At 44.5% G+C, this 17,535-nt stretch overlaps 1 protein-coding gene across 3 annotated transcripts in view; it reads right to left on the reverse strand.

Moving 5' to 3' along the window:
* The window catches only part of LOC147615867 (WRKY transcription factor WRKY24-like), a 55,981-nt gene extending 44,523 nt beyond the window's left edge, over window positions 1-11,458 (reverse strand). The window contains exons 1-4 of one of the 3 annotated variants that reach the window (XM_086778487.1): window positions 11,195-11,458; window positions 10,489-11,046; window positions 9,353-10,313; window positions 9,075-9,236 (exon numbers count right to left, since the gene is read on the reverse strand). In XM_086778487.1, the coding sequence (XP_086634613.1) occupies window positions 9,075-9,236; window positions 9,353-10,313; window positions 10,489-10,819 (1,454 nt within the window). In that variant the 5' untranslated portion in view covers window positions 10,820-11,046; window positions 11,195-11,458. Of the gene's footprint in view, window positions 1-9,074; window positions 9,237-9,352; window positions 10,314-10,488 lie in introns of all 3 variants that reach the window. The other 2 variants (XM_086778486.1, XM_086778485.1) reach the window with 2 other exon arrangements.
* Between the last annotated feature and the right edge of the window lie 6,077 nt (window positions 11,459-17,535).

The raw sequence follows: 17,535 nt of genomic DNA on the forward strand, positions 1-17,535 counted from the left end.
GTACGACTATAAATCAAAATATCATCCAGGAACACTACCACAAATTTTTCCAAATGTTCACGAAAAAGATCGTTCATCATTTGCTGGAAAGTGGCTGGAGCATTGGTTAACCCAAAAGGTAATACGAGAAACTCGTAATGGCCATACCTAGTCCGAAAGGCGGTTCTTTCGACATGCCTTTCATGAATACGTATCTGGTGGTAGCCAGTAGCAAATCTATCTTCGTGAAATATTTCGCTCCTGCTAACCGGTCAATTAGGTCATCTAATCTAGGGAGAGGATAACGGTTCTTATTAGTCAGCTTGTTCAATCTTTTGTAACCTATACACATTCTCCAAGTATTGTCCTTCTTTCTCCTAAGCAACACCGGTGCACCCCAAGGTGATTTACTTGGACGGATCTGGCCCATCCTCAGATAATCTTCGAGTTGTTTAGCCAACTCATCTTCCTCAGCTTGGCTCATCCTATAAGGTGGAATACTCACAGGATGAGCACCAGGGATCAAGTCAATATGATGATCTACTGCCCGTTCAGGTGGTAAACCCGATGGGAGTTCCTTAGGAAATACATCTTGAAACGAATCAAGTATCTTCTGTAATTCTTTACTTTCAAACACACTTAATTCATTCACATCCATGGAAGGGATGAGAAAAGAAGAAAGTGGAATCAATACACAATGGAAAGCGGTATACAAAGAAGAATTCATTATATTTCCAAAATCAATAGTATTTACAAGAGGTCCCTGAGAGGGATGAATGCAATCACCTAAAATTCTATACTTGGTGTCCCTATGCTGAAAAGAAAAAATATGACTAGACCAATCTATCTGGACATCAAGAGTCTTAAACCACTCAATCCCTAATAACAAGTCTACATTTTCCAGATGCATAACATAGCATTCCAGAGTATCTTTGTAGTCCTGAATCTGGATTGGAAGCATCTCCACCTTGCGATCCCAAACTTGCCTGCCTGCAGGTAGACGTACCTCATAGATATGGTCGCTGAGTGTCGTATCAAGATTCAATTTCTGCACAAGTTTGTAGTTAACAAAGTTATGCGAACTGCCAGGGTCTAACAGAATGTGAATTTTATGGCCATTCACTTCTCCATAAACTCGGAGAAGATCATGCATGCCAAATACCTTAGAATTGAACAGACAATCAGAACAAGTACTAGGGCGAGAAAGTACAGTAACTGACTTACCTGTCAAAGACAACTGGTTAGCTACCTTTGGCTTGGGTCCTGCGTTTGACTTGGTACCCTTTTGCTTTGGACACTCATTACGCATGTGTCCTTTTTCTTCGCAAATAAAACAACGTCCTTCCTTCTTGAGCTTCAAAGCCCGAAGGAGTCGTTTCTTCTTCGCTGGTGTCGAACTTGAACTCTTCGAAGGGTGGTCCGAAGACTTGCCTTCAGTCGTGTTAGCCATAGGTGCGGAGAACTTTCTTTTATGCTTGTTCCCCTGCTCGGTAACGGGTTTCAACTTGGAAGAGACCATCGTATCATCATAGATACGAGCTGAATGAATGGCCTCGTCCAAAGTTTTACATATGTTATTTTTAACCTGTAATCGGTACGAGTCGGGTAAACCAGCTATGAAAAACCCCAACAGAGTAGTGGGATCCATCTTTGTAGCTTTCATCTGCAAGTCACGAAATTTCTGGAGGTAGACCTCATAAGTGAGGTGCTGCGAGGTCATGGTCAAAGCTGAAAACCGGGCAACAACATCATAGCCATCCTCTTTCTTGAGGAATTCTTTCTTGAATATATCTTCAAATTGTGCCCAAGTCATTGGCTTTGGGTTCAGTTCCTTCCACCAAAGCAAAGCTTTGCCAGACAGGAAACCTGCTGCTAACTGGATCTTCTTTCTATCATCATATGGATGAAACTGAAAGTGAACTTGCCACTTGTGTAGCCAAGTGTCCACGATCTCCTTGGTTCTCTGCTTTTGCTCGCCCCCGAACGGTTTCGGAGTAATGTTGGGGCCTAAAGCTAAAGCCAAGGTATCCATTCCCGAGAAAATAGAGAGGGTAGTGGTCAAGAGAGCGATGGAGTTCTGCAAAGCCTGCATCTGGGCTGCGATTTGTGCCTGACGTTCGGTCGAAGAAGCTTTGAGAGCTACTTTGAACTCTTGGAAATCTGATTTTGACACAAACTCGTCAAAAAGATCGGCATCAGTGCCTTCCGTAGCCGGCAAGCCTTCGCGTTCCACGAGAGGCTCCAACTCTGATTCTTGGGTCGACATCGTGAAGAGGGTACGCGGAGAGAAAATTCGATCTTTGAACAATGAAAGTGCGAGCGAACTCGAGAGCTTGAGAGCTTGAAAACTTGAGAACTTGAGAACTCGAGAGATGTGTGGCAAGAAGCCCACTAGAGGGGTTTATAAAGGTTTCCCAAAAGCCAAAAACTCGAAAAGCTAGGCTTAGCTTTTGCTTTAGCTTTTGTGTTTTTTTTTTCCGTGAATATATATATATATATATATATATATATATATATATATATATATATATATATATATGGATATATATATTCTCTAGTCTAAAAAATAAATAAATAAACATCTTGAAACCTTTGAAACCCTTGAAACCTTGGAGGAATCTTTTAAAACTTTGAAAATTTTAAACTCTAAAAAAAACCAAAAGCTAATAAAAACGTAAGCTTTCTTAGTTTTTTTCTTTCTTTCTTTTCCCCTGGATTCACTCGCCGGGCTGCCATCGTTGACTGCTGACGTCAATATCCCGACTGCTTTCTTGCCGTCACCTGCACAACTGCCGTCGGATGCTGAAATCGGCGTCTTCTGCGCCTGCGACAGCCTATGCAAGGGCTATATGGCCACGTGGGCCTGGGCGCTACCTGGGTTGGCTGCCCTGGGCGCTGCCTGGCCTGGGCACCAGCCCGCTTGGCCTAGGCGCCGCCTGGGCTAGCTGCGTGCCTGGCCACCTGGCTGCACAGGCCTAAGGTGCCTGCAGCCGCCTATAGCCCAACGCCAGCGACACCTGTCCCAGCCTGCCAGCGTGCAAACCCACCAACATGCCACCTTCTCAAACGTTGCTCTCCTTCGCTCACGTGCTCAAAAAAGCAACGAAAATCAACATGCTTTTTTTTTCTCTGATTTCTCTCATGCGACTGCACAAAACTCCCTCTCTTCCTTGCAAAGCAAGCAACCTGTAACATGCGGAAGCTCTGGGTAGTCTTCTTTCAGCCCTAAACACTCTTGAAAACCTTCTGATGCAAAAACGCACCATCTGATGCAAAAACGCAGGTAGAGAGAGAGTAGAGAGAGAGAGAGAGTAAGAAGTGCTGGAAATTCAGTATATACTATGGTACAAAAAGGTACATATCTTTGCAGCCCTTGGCTGCCTTCATAAAAAGGTGGCTAACCCTAAAATCTGTCCCCTATGGGACCTCTAATGATCCAATCCCCTAGTGGGAGAGAATGCCTAAAACAAAGAGCAAGGGTGCCTTTATATAGGCCTTGGAGTATGTGGGAAACTGGCCGACTGCTGGTCGGCCAGTAATAAGTTCATAAAACCCCTTTTTATGCAGCCCGACTGGATGTGCTTTTTGTCCTTGATGCGCCTGCTGCTGCCACACCTTCCTGGCATTGCTGACGTCAGCCGACATGCTTTCTGGTACAGCCGACAGCTCCTATACTCAGCCGACTGCACCCTGGTTCTTCTCCTTATCCAAACTGGCCACTTCTGTATCTTGTGCTCCAATCCCTGGCTCTATCTGGTTCTGCTCTTTATCTGGCTGCCTCTTCTGGATCTAGCCCTGAGAATGTCCATGGCATCTATGATGCACATGACACAACCCTACTACACTACCATCTCCCATCAACAACATGGGTTTCTTTGATGAATAAAAAACACATACCAAATCTGAAAACTGCAGTATGTACAGAAAAAACAGCAAGTTTTTTAACACATACCGTTCTTCGACCTCTTCTTCTCTACCTACCGACTTGCTCGTTCACGAGGTATGCTCTGATACCACTGTCAAATCCCCACGGATCCCCTCGTGATCGATCTTGGTTCGAAACTCGAATCCTGCAAACAAACGAACAACAAACAAGCAAGGGGGTGCACGCCTGACTCACCTCCCAACCATGACAGCCGTGGGCGAGCCCACAGTCTTGGCTGTCCCCACCGAGCCACGAGCTGAGCTAACTAGGTTGACGTACCGACCAATCTCCTCCTCGTGACGTCCCATACCGCCACGAAGCTGCCCTCGCGGGCCTCGAGACTGCTGCCGGCCTCGGCTGCATAAAGCAAGTGCACGTCTGCACTCATAGTTGCAAGCATTCTTTGCATTCGTGCATTCGCATTCGAGAATGCCGAGTTTGCAAAAGAATGCATTGAGGGTGGATGCATTCGCATTCGTGGCAGGTTAAAAAAATATTTTTTTTGGGCATAAATAGAATGTTCAAAGTCAATGCTTGAAAACACAATGAAAAACTTGAAAGCTTGAAACTTGAAATTGCAGGTCAAGTTTGCAAAGGGATGCAAACTGCAAACGTTTGCAACACCATGCATTCGCGAATGTTTGCAACTATGTCTGCACTAGATCCAGGCTCCAAGACCATAGAGCTCTCACAAACTCACAAGACTCTCTATATCCAATAACTAACCTTGGCCACCCTTTTATAGGCTCTTGGCCAGTCATCGGGCGTCCACACTTGGCCGCCCGCCCGTCCATACTTGGGTGCCCACCCGTTAGTATATCCCTAACTCAGCTCGTCAATCAGCCTGCCTAGTTCCAAGCTTCTCCAAGCCTCGAAACTAGTCTTGCATGCGTATAGCACACGGTAGATACCCACTCTGCACATGACAGAGGCTGGGTCACTTCAGAGGGGGGTTGATTATGAGGGATGACATTCAAGAGGCACTCACAGAGGAGTGGTTCACGCCTCTCGAGCCCGTGGTCCCACGGTGGATGGGAGCCTTTACTCAATTGGAGATCCTGATTGCTGTCAGAGCTTGCACTAAGGATGGCAGATGCCTCTACTATGAGATCCAGGATGAGGGCAGACTTCAGAGAGTGGAGGTGGAGTCGCCTTTGGTTGCAGAGTGCATCTTTCAGAGGATACGGGTGGTGGCCGCCGCTTCTCGTAAGTGGCATATTGATCCAGACCCTGCAGAGGTGGACTCTGATTGGCGTATATGGGCATATGCAGCACGCCCCTTGGCCCGGCTCCAGTGGAACCCTGGCGAGTACGAGTGGCATGATCCTTATGCATCCCTTGAGGCCACAGAGATCACCTTTTTCCAGTATACTGTTCGGTTGGGGTGACATATTTTGACGGCGAGGAGGATGGTCTCTCCAGCTGCATCGGGGCACTGGCGGCTTCAGGGGCTCTCACCAGAGTTCCTGGAGGACTTTTGGACCAGGCTCTGGGCTAGTCGACAGGCACGCAGGATCTCGACTTTCCAGTGGCTGGTCGCCCACAGGGGTTCGGCAGTTGGCACCTGGCTTGTCTACAGCGGTCTTCCGACGGCCTGCGTCCGATGCGGCCACCCTATGGAGACACAAAGACATTGCCTATGGGACTGCCCTCAAGCGCAGCAGATTTGGCTGCGGATGCTGCGCATTCTGGCCCCCCTCGCTCCAGAGGGGATGTATACGTGGGGAGCCGCTGCTTGGTCGACTTCGTCAGGGCCTGCTATGGGCTATGAGACGGAGCAGGACAGCCAGGCCATCAGATTCATTAGGGGCCAGCCTCGCCTTGTTCCTTCACCGGACTTCTCGTCCGCCGGCTGGACACAGGAGAGGGATCTACGATGGGAGCTCCTCAGCAGCCTCACCATATGGTTCACCTGGAGGGCCCGGTGTTTCAGGGCCTTTGAGGGGAGACCGGAGCCACCAGCAGAGACTGTTCGGGCTATCTGGCAGGAGCTCATCCACACCCTGCAAGGACAATACGACCGCATCCGGGGCGACTCGGATAAGGCGATCTTGCGGCGCCAGGCCTTTCACACCACTTGGTGCAGCAGCCCCTTCTATACCCTACACGTGGGGTCCCCCCGTTGGCACTACAAGCCACCTGTTTGGCTTTTCCCCCCTCCTATTGTATGATATAGCCTCTCAGTTCTTTGTACTAATTCTTGTATTTTTCAGCACCTAGGGAGAGTCTCCCTGGCTGCCTTGCTTTGTTCTCTGCTCTGTCTTCTTATGAGTAGAGAGGATCTTTTGTAGCCCTACAAGCGTTTTTATATAACTAATGAAAGGATCTTTTCTCGGAAAAAAAAAAAAGGTGTCATACACCTACCTCCCCTCCAATCCCTGCGGCCATGGTCGACTAGTCTGACAGTTATTGGGGTTGCATCTTGACCCCGTAGGACTACTGGATATAGGGACCAACATAGTTGCGTGCGACACAAATGGCATGGAAAACAGATGATATCTCCACAATGGAAATGGCTTGAAGCTAGGAAATGGAAACAACTAGGAAACGACATATCTTTAACATTATATAGTAGATATATATAAAATTGATGAGAAAAGAGAGGAGAAACTTGGGATAGCTCATAATCTAATAGAGAGAAATTTTGGGGAAAATCAAAATTTACCCCAAGAAAATCATGGGAAAATTCTCAAGGAGATTAGGAAACGCAAAAACAAAAATGGCTCCTCCCTAGAAATGGAGTTTCAGCAACTTTTGGGGAAAATCAAACTTACCATGAAAAAATCATGGGAAAATTCTCAGAGATAAATAAGGCAGAAACAGAAACGGCTCCTCCCTAGAACTAGAGTTTCCGCAACTTTTGGCCACGAAATGGAAGTTTCCTGTTTTTATGGCGCCCATATGTGGACTGGCTGGGCTGGGCAATGAACAGCAGATGGGCGACCTGTACGAATCCATGTGGGAGAATTGGAGAAAAAACAGGTTGTAGGAGCTGGCCACCTAGCCCTTATAAATTGCTGATTATCCTAGAAGGTCTTATGCAATGCAAAAGGTGTGGAAGCGCTAAAAAACTGATCTGCAGACATCATTGGGCTAAGCATAAGCATCTAACAGCAGCATTGGGGTGGCGACATAGGGATATCCACCTTTGGTATCCTTTTGTACAAAAATAGCATTCCCTTGCATTCTTTTCATTGTGCATAATACAATTACACTAGGATACTTGTGAATGCTTATGTGATGAAGTCTTTCATTGTCCATTCTCTATCTGTTTACACTAGCATTGCACCAATAATTTTATTTCGTTGTTCATTCTCTATCTGTTCACACTTGCATTGTACCAGTAATTTTACTTTGGTATCAAAGCCTACCCTTGCTTCAGCTAGATTTGTGCGCAGGTGGAAGAATTTCTTTCTTGGCACCCCATGAGGCTCCTTGGAATGAAGGGCTGTTCATAGCCCCCTTAGAATCAATAATGTATAAATCAGGTTTGGGAAGAGTGAGATTGTGATTGGTTCTCCACCTCTTGCACTCAATCATTATCTTGCTGCACAGGCACAAGACACATGGAGGATACCTCTTGGAACAAAGGGCTGTTCAAGAAGCTCTACCATTTAGAGTTTACTTGAGGAGGTGTGGGAGGGTATTGCTGGTGAGCCATCATGCTCAAGAAGCTCTACCATTGAGAGTTTACTAGAGGTGTGGAAGGGTAGTGCCAGTGAGCCATCCTGCAGCAACATCCTTGGGAAAACAACTCGAAGTATTTTTACTTGTCATCACCCAAGTATATTAGGTCATGGTGGATAAGCTTACTCAGGCATGCCTTGCCATTGGAGGGAGAGTGGATAGAAGAATATTGTATAGCTGTTCTGGAGACCAAAATATGGTCTATAGGAGCAAAATAGGAGCTCATCACTGCTACATGTTGGTTGCTAAGCATATCCTGCAGAGTAAGAAACCCCTCCACAACCTGTGTAAACTTTTGTCTGATGTGTGCATAGCTGTTCTGGAGACCAAAATATGGTCTATAGGAGCAAAATAGGAGCTCATCACTGCTACATGTTGGTTGCTAAGCATATCCTGCAGAGTAAGAAACCCCTCCACAACCTGTGTAAACTTTTGTCTGATGTGTGCATAGGCTCAACAGACAAGAAGCGTGTGCACTTCAGTCTCTTGCCTGCATGTCGCTGCAAAGTTTATTCCCTTGTGCCTCCCCTTGCAGCTCCAAGTTTTAGGAGCAAGGTCCACAACGACCATGTGTTTGCTTTTGATGGGCTTTTGCTGTTTGAAGTCACTTCCCATGCAATCCTTGGTAGTTTGTCACTAGGCTTATGCTTTTTAATCTAATGGTACGCTTTCTTCAAAGCAGCTATTCCCAAGGGCATACTCCCAGTATCAAACAATAGTCTTGCCTTCCCTATGTCTTCATAGAAGTGTTTTCTGTATTATCTCAATATCATTCCAAGTCTTCTTAAATCTGCCTCCTCCCCAGACCTCTACTCCATAAAACAAGACCTGAGTGACCAAGGGATTGAATAGGTTTAATCTGAAATGCCATCTCCCTGAATACACACATGAATGTAGTAGTTCTCAAAGGCACACTGAATAGTCAAGCCTGTGTTGACCCTATGTTGTGAGCATTTCTGCCACTTATAATCTCTCGGGATTTCAATCCCCAAAAATTTAAGAGCTCAACTACCTCGATCTCTTGCTCGAGATATGTAATAAGGGGGTGCACTCCGGGCTGAACTGTCTAGGCAATCATTGTCTTTGTTTTTTCCCAAAATTACACACAATCCACTGCACTTGCAAAAATGCCCAGACATGGGTCAGTTTTTGTAGATCCTCTGAGATAAATGCAAAGAGAACTGCATCGCCTGCATACATGAGTAACAAAGAAGTGCATACAGTCCTCCAAAGGATGTGTTTGCTGAGTTCCTATTTCATATATTATAGTGAACCACACTTTTAAGCGTCCAAAAGATGGTTAATATTGATTTAAAGAAAACATAATGTTGACCGTGGCCAAGCAAGGCCCAATATTTTCTACTAAAAAATACACCAGTGTGTGCCTTTTCCAGGAACGAATTTGACACGTTCTTGTTGCATTAAACCAATGCATTGTCCAATTCAGAAAGAGAAGATCATAAGTGAGGCTTGGAATCCATACCGAGGGTGTGGGTTTCCTTTAATTATTTTTTGTCCATACTTGCACCACCTGTAACCATCATCAACAATATTGACATCACTCATAGTTTGTATGACCACACGGGGCTCACGGACAGTTCTTGAGGGTAATACCGATCCTGCATCACCTGCATTCTGCTTCTTCCTGAAACCATATGAAAATGGTGAGTGCAATGGCAGGACTTGTTGTAACAAGCTTGATTACGCAAATGGTAGAAGTAAGCCAACCAAACTAGCGCAACATTCAATAGCATTCCATACCTACGCTTGGAATCATGTTCAACATTATCTCCTTCATCAGCTTTGCTCCTCCCTGCACCATCTCTCTCATCATCACTGGACCCAAAGGAGGGCTCTGAAGTCTGTGTTGTCCCACAAGAACCGTTAGGTAGTTGCCCCCTTGTGTAGGATGCATCTGTAATATGCTCATAGGAACCATCAACTCTCAAAGTTACTGCAATTAAGCCATCTCTGCTACTCCCATTCATAGCCTGTGCAGCTCCCATGGACATTCTTTTAGTTGCTTGTGGCTTTGGATGATCATGCTCCCCCTTGTAAACCACTTCTGACCGTTCAACCTTTTTCTTTACAGGACAATTAGGATGAGAGCATTTATAATAGCTTCGGGGGAACTCACTGCTTTTTACCTGCTTCTGGCCATACTTCCTCCAGTTGTAACCATCCTCCGACAGCATTTCCACAGGAGGAGAATGGGCTTGAGGAGGCAGCTGGCTTGGTTCAGTTTTTTCTGAAGCTTCAGTGATACTTTCTGATGGCGCTCTCATTTGAAGAGAAGCCACAACATTAGGTGCATCCCGAAAGGAGGACAATGGTGCTGCCTGGGGGACCACTTTGGAAACAGCCATAGGGCTAACTGTCATACAGAGAGGAGAAAGCCCATTTCTTCTAAGGCTTGGAACTTTTTTAAAAAGAAAGGTTTCACTGCCATCTTGATCTGAGCTCTTCTCTAGAGAATCTGATGCAGGCACAGCTGCTGATCCACTCCCTTGATTGATTGGAGGGAGTGGAGAACTCCCCGTTGATGTCATACAGAGAGGAGAAAGCCCATTTCTTCTAAGGCTTGGAACTTTTTTAAAAAGAAAGGTTTCACTGCCATCTTGATCTGAGCTCTTCTCTAGAGAATCTGATGCAGGCACAGCTGCTGATCCACTCCCTTGATTGATTGGAGGGAGTGGAGAACTCCCCGTTGATGGAGATGGTTCTGCCTGTTAAGAACCATAAGAAAGCTCCTCTTACGTTTGATCTGTTATAAAGACAAGTTCTACTCAACAGTGCTACAGATTGTGGCCTTTGTCTAGAATTGAGGTTGTTGAAACCTAGTTACGCACAGAGATAAGTGTCAAATCGACTATACTAATGGATGAAACGACGGTAACTTGCCTGGCCTGTCGATAGGACCGGAGAATCAAGCAAAGCGCTGGGGTTAAGACCTGGAGGAATGGTAAGGTGACCGGGGATGGGGACCCGGGAAGATGTCATCTTCTTGAAACGGGCAACGTTGGTTCGTACAAGGCCAACTTTAGCAGTACCACATTTAGATGCTGCTGGTGTTGCCACAACACCACTGGCGGTGGTGGCAGCAGCAGTAACGCGTGCGTTCTGAGGAATTGGCAAAGAAGCCATAGCGCTTGCCATCATCTGCGTGAAGCTCTCGCCGTTGAGGTCCAGCTCCTCCTCCTTTGTTTCGAAGAAGCCCGACACCACCATGGTCGTCAAGCTGGGCGCCTCCGTGAAAAGCTTCTTATGGTTTCCTCTCAGGCACAGCTAGGGTTTCCGTTTGCCGTACAGATAGTTTTGCAGAGATGGAGAGACGCCTTCTGCTTCCCCTGCTCTTTGCAGATTCCACGGCTCAATCACCAGCTAGTTACAATGAAAAAAGCCTTCAATCCTCACGCTCGGGAGGAAGACGAGAGTGCGAGGAAGCACAGAAAAACCTAGCTTCCAGCTCGGAAATCCTAATCCCCAAAGCGAGAAGGAAGGAAGGAGTACACAAGCAAAACCCTAATTGCTGCAAGTAAAATGAGAAGCAAAAGGAACACAGGTTTTCAGCGCAGAGAAAGGGCTCACCTGTTCCGCCATAACCAACAGAGGGGCAAACCCTAGAAGAACAACGGGTCTCTTTCTCCGTGGAAGGACATAATTGGGGCATTTAATAGTAGGCACCGTGACAGTGCAAGAAGGTAAAAGAGAATGGGCTCCCCCATCATCGTCATCAAAGCGACAGGTGAGACGTATGAAGCTTGGTTCTTATCGCCCCCCCTGGGTGCCCTCACGAGTCACGACTCTGGACTCTCGGCACTCACACATGCGTGACATGCCCACACGCGAGAGGAAATGGTTCACACGAGCGAGAGGAGAAGGCACCCAAGGAACTTCCACCTTAGGCCTGGATCAGACATGCTGTTTCAAGAGGACATTTCCCCTATAAATCTCATTAACAAATTGGCATTGCACAAGTGGTAGAGGAATAAATCTCGATGGGCATAGTGCAACAAGTGGCTGAGGATTCATGCGAGATTTGAGGTAGAATCAAACGGAATTTAACACAGAATGATGTGACTAGATAAATTGCATGTGGTCTAGCCTTATTCAACACTCTATGAGGAATGGAGGAAAATTGTTCAGCCAAAGCTCTTGGGATCAATGATCAAGTGATCCAAGGGTGGACCAAATACGTTTTGATTAGCACATATTGTTTGTGTAAGGTATAGTTATTGTTTACATTAAAAAGTCAATCATCAAGGGATCCAAGGGTGGAGGTTTGTTTTTGCAATTTTGTTTCTAGAAATTTGTGGGTATGGTGTAGTTATGTTTTGATTAGCATTTATTGTTTGTTTACAATAAAATAATACTTAGTGACATAGTGGGAAGTCACCTTTTTTACAACTTATCTTTTGTGACTTTTTGTGAAATGTCCTCTCCTCAATCAAGGGGTTGAGGTTGACATGGAATGCTCATGGATCATTTCTTGTCACTTCATGTGAAACCCTTTTCCACTATGCACGTCTAAACCCATCCTTAGAAATTTTATTTTTTAAAAAATCAAACCCAAAATCTGTTTACTGGAAAGGGAAAAATAAACATGCCACTACATTGAGTGCATGGCTTCAGGGTATTAGTTAAAACGTGGCAATTAATAGAGTTCGTTCTAAAATAAATTTTGGCTTTTTAAAGTCTTGAAGCTATTTAGGTGAGCTAGAGAGGGTAGATGGGGAGTCATAGGGCACCTCTATAGAAGATGAAGGAGGTAGGGTTTACATCATCAACAGCCTAGGAGGGAGTGTGGCCAGTTTTTGTTAGCATCCAAAGAAGAAACGTGGGTTTGAATTTACACACATAGCAGCTACTCGAGGCACCACAACGAACCGCATCTACAGGTGCACATCAACATGGCCCACAGGCTGCAAGAGATTTGCCTCATAGCGATAGCAAGGGTGACTCAGGTGGTAGTAGAAGCCCATGCACATAGTAGCAACAAAGCAAAAAGGGTTAGAGGCTTTGAAGTCTCTTAAGGACTGAAGGAGGATAGCCGTCTGTCCATTCAAAAATAATCATAATAACCTACATGCCCCATGAATCTCTACACCCCCTTGTAGTTAGGTGGTGGTAACTCCAAGATCACGCGGATCTTATTCTCGTATGTGCAGATGCCATTCTTATAGATAATGTGTCTAAGGATGACACCATGTTTAGCCTAGAATCAACATTCGAGTGGGTTCAATAAGATGTGGTAGAGTTGGTATCTCTCGAAAACAAGCCTAAGATGAGCAAGATACTCCTAGTGCATGCATAGGTCAGTAATGAATATCTCCACGATCTTCTAAAGGAGATCCTTAAAGGCTATACACATCAAGTGTTGGACGGTGGCAAGGGCATTGGTCAAAAAGCGAAATGGCATGATGCGATAAGCGTAGCTCCCCCACTCTATAATGTTGTCTTCTAGTGATCAACTAGATCGATCATCATCACTTGGTTGTAACCTGAGCGAGAACCTGAGAAGCCATCCAAGAAGCTTAAGCATCCACTCCAATGACTCCTCCTAACATATGGTCCATGTATGGCAAGGGTAGTGATTGCAAACTGTGGCAGCATATTAGCCTTTTTTAGTTCAATACACACTCTAAGCTTTTTATTCTTTGTGGGAATGATCACTATCAGTGAAAATCACTTGGTGTGCTCAATTCCATACACAAATCTCATGTCGATATGCTTGTCTATTCTTTGATTATTTGTTTGTATGTGGTAAGCTCTTGGTTTGGATGGTTTTGCATCTTCATGGAAAGGGATGGTGTGTTTTACCACTTCTGAAGGAATCCCCTTCATGTCAGTGTACCTTTAGCAAGGTTGTCAAATCTCCTTCTTGCGTAGGGGTGAGGTCTTTGGCAATAGGTTCTTCACCAAGAACATCAAGATTAACTTCTTTGACCTTTGGCAAGGCCATTATAAGAGGCATGAGGCTCTCCGCTTGGGCTTCTTTGAGTCTTCTCATTGTCTACTACCACTTTATCCTTAATATTGTTGGACTTAAACTCCTCAAACACTTGCTTTTAGACTTCCTCATTGAGCTCTTTGAGTTTGGCTTCCTCTCTGCCTCAGCTTTGATCTATTAGCAAAGAGCTTGGCTTGCTTGGAGCTTGTGGGCTCCTTGTCACCTTTATTGGCCATTATCTTGGCCTGAAGGGTGATCTTATTTAGGTTAGCTTCCCATTGTTTGGAGTAGGTCTCATGTGAATCCACAACCTCAACATAGCAAAGCTAATGAAGATTCGTCTCCATGGGAGAAGATACTTCTCAGGCTTTAGGCTTTCTATTTGGTTTCCTCCTTCTTGCTTGGCGATGCACACGGACTTGTGCTAGGGAAGTTGCTCTATGTCCACATCACTCTGTGCATGGATTTGGGCAACGCAAACAGTTCTCCCAGCGCGTCAAAGTTCGGTTCCGACGAAGATAGTGCAAAATCGCCATAATAGAGTTTCAGATCCGAAATGAGTCCGAATCGCATCTGCACACAACAAGAAAGATCCGGGTTGCTTGCCACACATTTGTCCATGCATGATTCGATTTTCATGCCTCTTCGGCATCGTTTGGGCCATGGTTGGAAATTTTCGCCATTTGGCACGCTCGTGCATCTTTTTCGAGAACCCGGATTCGGACAGTTAGAAGTTGAGGATCCGGGACCCCATCAGAGAACGGACCACACAGACTTGTGCTAGGGAAGTTGCTCTATGTCCACATCACTCCATGCATGGATTTGGGCATCGTAATCACTTCTCCCAGCGCGTCAAATTTGGGTCCCGGGGCGAAGATAGTGCAAAATCGCCATAACAAAGTTTCGGGTCCGAAATGAGTCCGAATCGCATCTAAACACAACAAGAAAGATCCGGGTTGCTTGCCACACATTTGTCCATGCATGATTCAATTTTCATGCCTAGTTGATCCTTCTACATAAGAGTTCTTGTTAAATGAATCACTAACTATCTCCGGTTCAAATTCACTCTTTGCTCCCAAAAGGGATGATACACTAAGCATGAATAGGGAGGTAATTTTCAAACCTTGTTCTAAGATTTTATGGGAGAGTATCCATGGTTCCCAACACATGAATCTAATCTAGAGCCATCAAGCTCTAGAAGAGGCTCATAATCTTGGTTCTCATAATCATGGTTCGCATCTTCGCTATCCAACAACCTGTTGCAACATTTACACATGTTGAACTGTCCGAAATCAGTTCGGATAGTTTTGTGTCATAATATTTGGCAATGTAAATGCAAGGCGTCCGAGGACCATGGTGTACGACCCTTTCTCTCAATGCGTGCTCCGAAGGTCTTAATCCTTGCATTGGCAAAACGCCAATGGTTTAGTTGTGTTCCCGTCAATAATAAGCGCTTGACCACAAGGTGTGCCTATGAGAGGTGGACTTCCCAACCCTCCAGTAATTGGAGAAATCGTTGGTGATTATACTAACACAAGCACCACCATCCAAGATAGTAAAGACTAACATTTCTTTATAAACGACAAGTAACACAGTGTTCATCTCACCACTTTTAAAGTAGGATCAAGCTTTTTTATGGGCATTTTTTGTTGTCCTTTGGTTTACAATATGGAGGGAGAGTGTGCTCAATGTGGCATAACTCAATCTGTGAAGGAACAATGCCTATGCGATTATTACATGCAGAGCCCATAGATATGTTACACGTGGCATGCATGGGCATTGGGTAAAAGGTGGGTATATTGCACGTGGCATACATGGGCAACGGGTAAAAGGTGGGCCCATGTACAAGCTTCTTTTTGGTGAAAACTCCAACACTCTACTCTTGGACTCTTTTTTGCCAGCTTTCTTTGACTCTTACACATAGTTTAAGATAGAAAACTGGTAGTTGATATGTAATGAGGCTTGCCAATAAGGTGGGTGGGAATGAGGTTGGGGTGTCCATGTGAGGATGAAAGAATTAGGAGACCCTACCTGGCAAGGACATTGGTAAGTCACAACCGATGTGGATGGCTTGTCGAACATGGTCGAATGGACTCGGTGCATTTTGAGCCTCTTTTTGAATCCCTGCACTTGCAATATTTTTTTGGGAAGCCCATAACTGATGAGCTACAAGAAGATTTTGTTGACAAGTATTCCACTTTCTACACTTTTGAGACTTATGTTGTGATGGTTAGCGAGGTAGGAAAATCAAATTGCCACCTTTATAGTAGCCTTGAGCCACTAATAACTACTTCTCTACCCACCTTTATAGTAGCCTTCAGCCACTAATAACTGCTTCTCTACCCACCTTTTAATACCATGGAATTATTTTGACATTGACTTATGAGGTGGTTATACCTTCTTTTGTGGGAATGAAGGTTTGGTACCCTTCATGGCATTGGCTTGCAATGGAGTAGTGATAATTGTTGGTTTAGGCACACCACCTTGATGATGGGCCTAGTCTTCATGAGAGTTTTCAAGAGGGGATGTCGATTATGAGGGGTTTTATTATAGAAGACTTTGATTCCTTTTTTGATGTTGGTCGAAGGGGGGCTTTCGAAGTAGAAGCTTCATCATCATGAGGTACTATCGATGTAAAGGGTAGGTCCTTATTATCAATGGCAGACATTAAATAGGCTATTTGCTTGAGTAGAGGGTCTATTTTTGTTTTTTTTTTGTTAAAGGTCATGGGGGCTTACCCTTGCCAGAGTAAAATTCAATATCTGTTGTTGGTGTGGACAGGGTATAAGAAGGGACATATTCCAAAGTGGCAATCGACTACGCTATGGTGATGTTAAAGGTTGCAGGGGTTACCCTTGTCCGAGCAAAATTTAATCTATGTTGTTGATGTCGATAGGGTGTAAGAAGGGACATATTCCATAGTGGCAAGGTGGTGAAGTTAGAGGTAGAAGCTATTTCTTTTTATGGTGAGAATGGAGTTGAAAGGATAGATACTTTTTTGGAAAGGCCTTCTCACAAAGAAGACAAGTTTTTATGTTGAGAAGCCTATAGCCTTTTACAATTAGCATCATATAGATCCTTTAATGTCACAAAATGGTATCACCATCTCCATGTCGTGGATCTTCATTGCACTGGTAAGAAATAATCCATTCCCATCCCATAACTAAGTCTACTTCCAGCCCCCTTCCAACATAAACTCAACCATAAAGAATTTGCAGCTAAGGGGTTAGTTTTTACTTCTAGGCTATATATTCAAAAGTACCTATTAACAGGACCTTTGGTATATGGAGATTTGAATATACCACAAATTGATAAATAAAGAAAATAAACCATAGACACCATAGCATAACTCAAGAGCATAAAAATCAGTGAACACAAGCTTAGGTGCAATCCTCCATTGACGTGTGTGGCTACTCTCCCACACGCGGTATTTAAATCATATTTCATAAATTTAGCCCTTGGAGCCATAAATAGCATAGCTTTTTTTCAAAATTGGGCTTTTACAAAATTGAACCATAATCCAATGCCTTTAAAGTCTCTCATCAAAAATAAATATTGCCCAACATATGTACAATGGGCCAAACCATACAAAATTAATTATTTTGCACACATGTGCACGACTAGATAATTCTGTCCAATGTCCACCTTTGTTATCCCAAACTTATAATCTATACTAAAAAACAATCCACAATGTTAGATCACAATTACTTTAATACTAACAAGTGGAAATTTTTATCTAGACCCACTATCATAATTTACACATAAACCATGCATCACACATAATTAATTGAATTCACTCCCACATTCACAATGTCTTCACACGCATCGCACTTATTCACAGAGTTGATTGGATTCACTCACAATCAAACTCACTTTCACACGTGTTACACACTTGATCGGATTCACTCACACCACACGTCTCACATGTTACTGTTGATCAGAATCACTCAAAATCAACTTAGCCCAAGATATTCTTTTCAATTGTTGGGTCACC

This window comes from Cibotium barometz, chromosome 39 (genome assembly GCF_041138505.1).
Source record: "Cibotium barometz isolate CiBa-2024 chromosome 39, ASM4113850v1, whole genome shotgun sequence".
In the NCBI taxonomy this organism is placed as follows: Eukaryota; Viridiplantae; Streptophyta; class Polypodiopsida; order Cyatheales; family Cibotiaceae; genus Cibotium; species Cibotium barometz.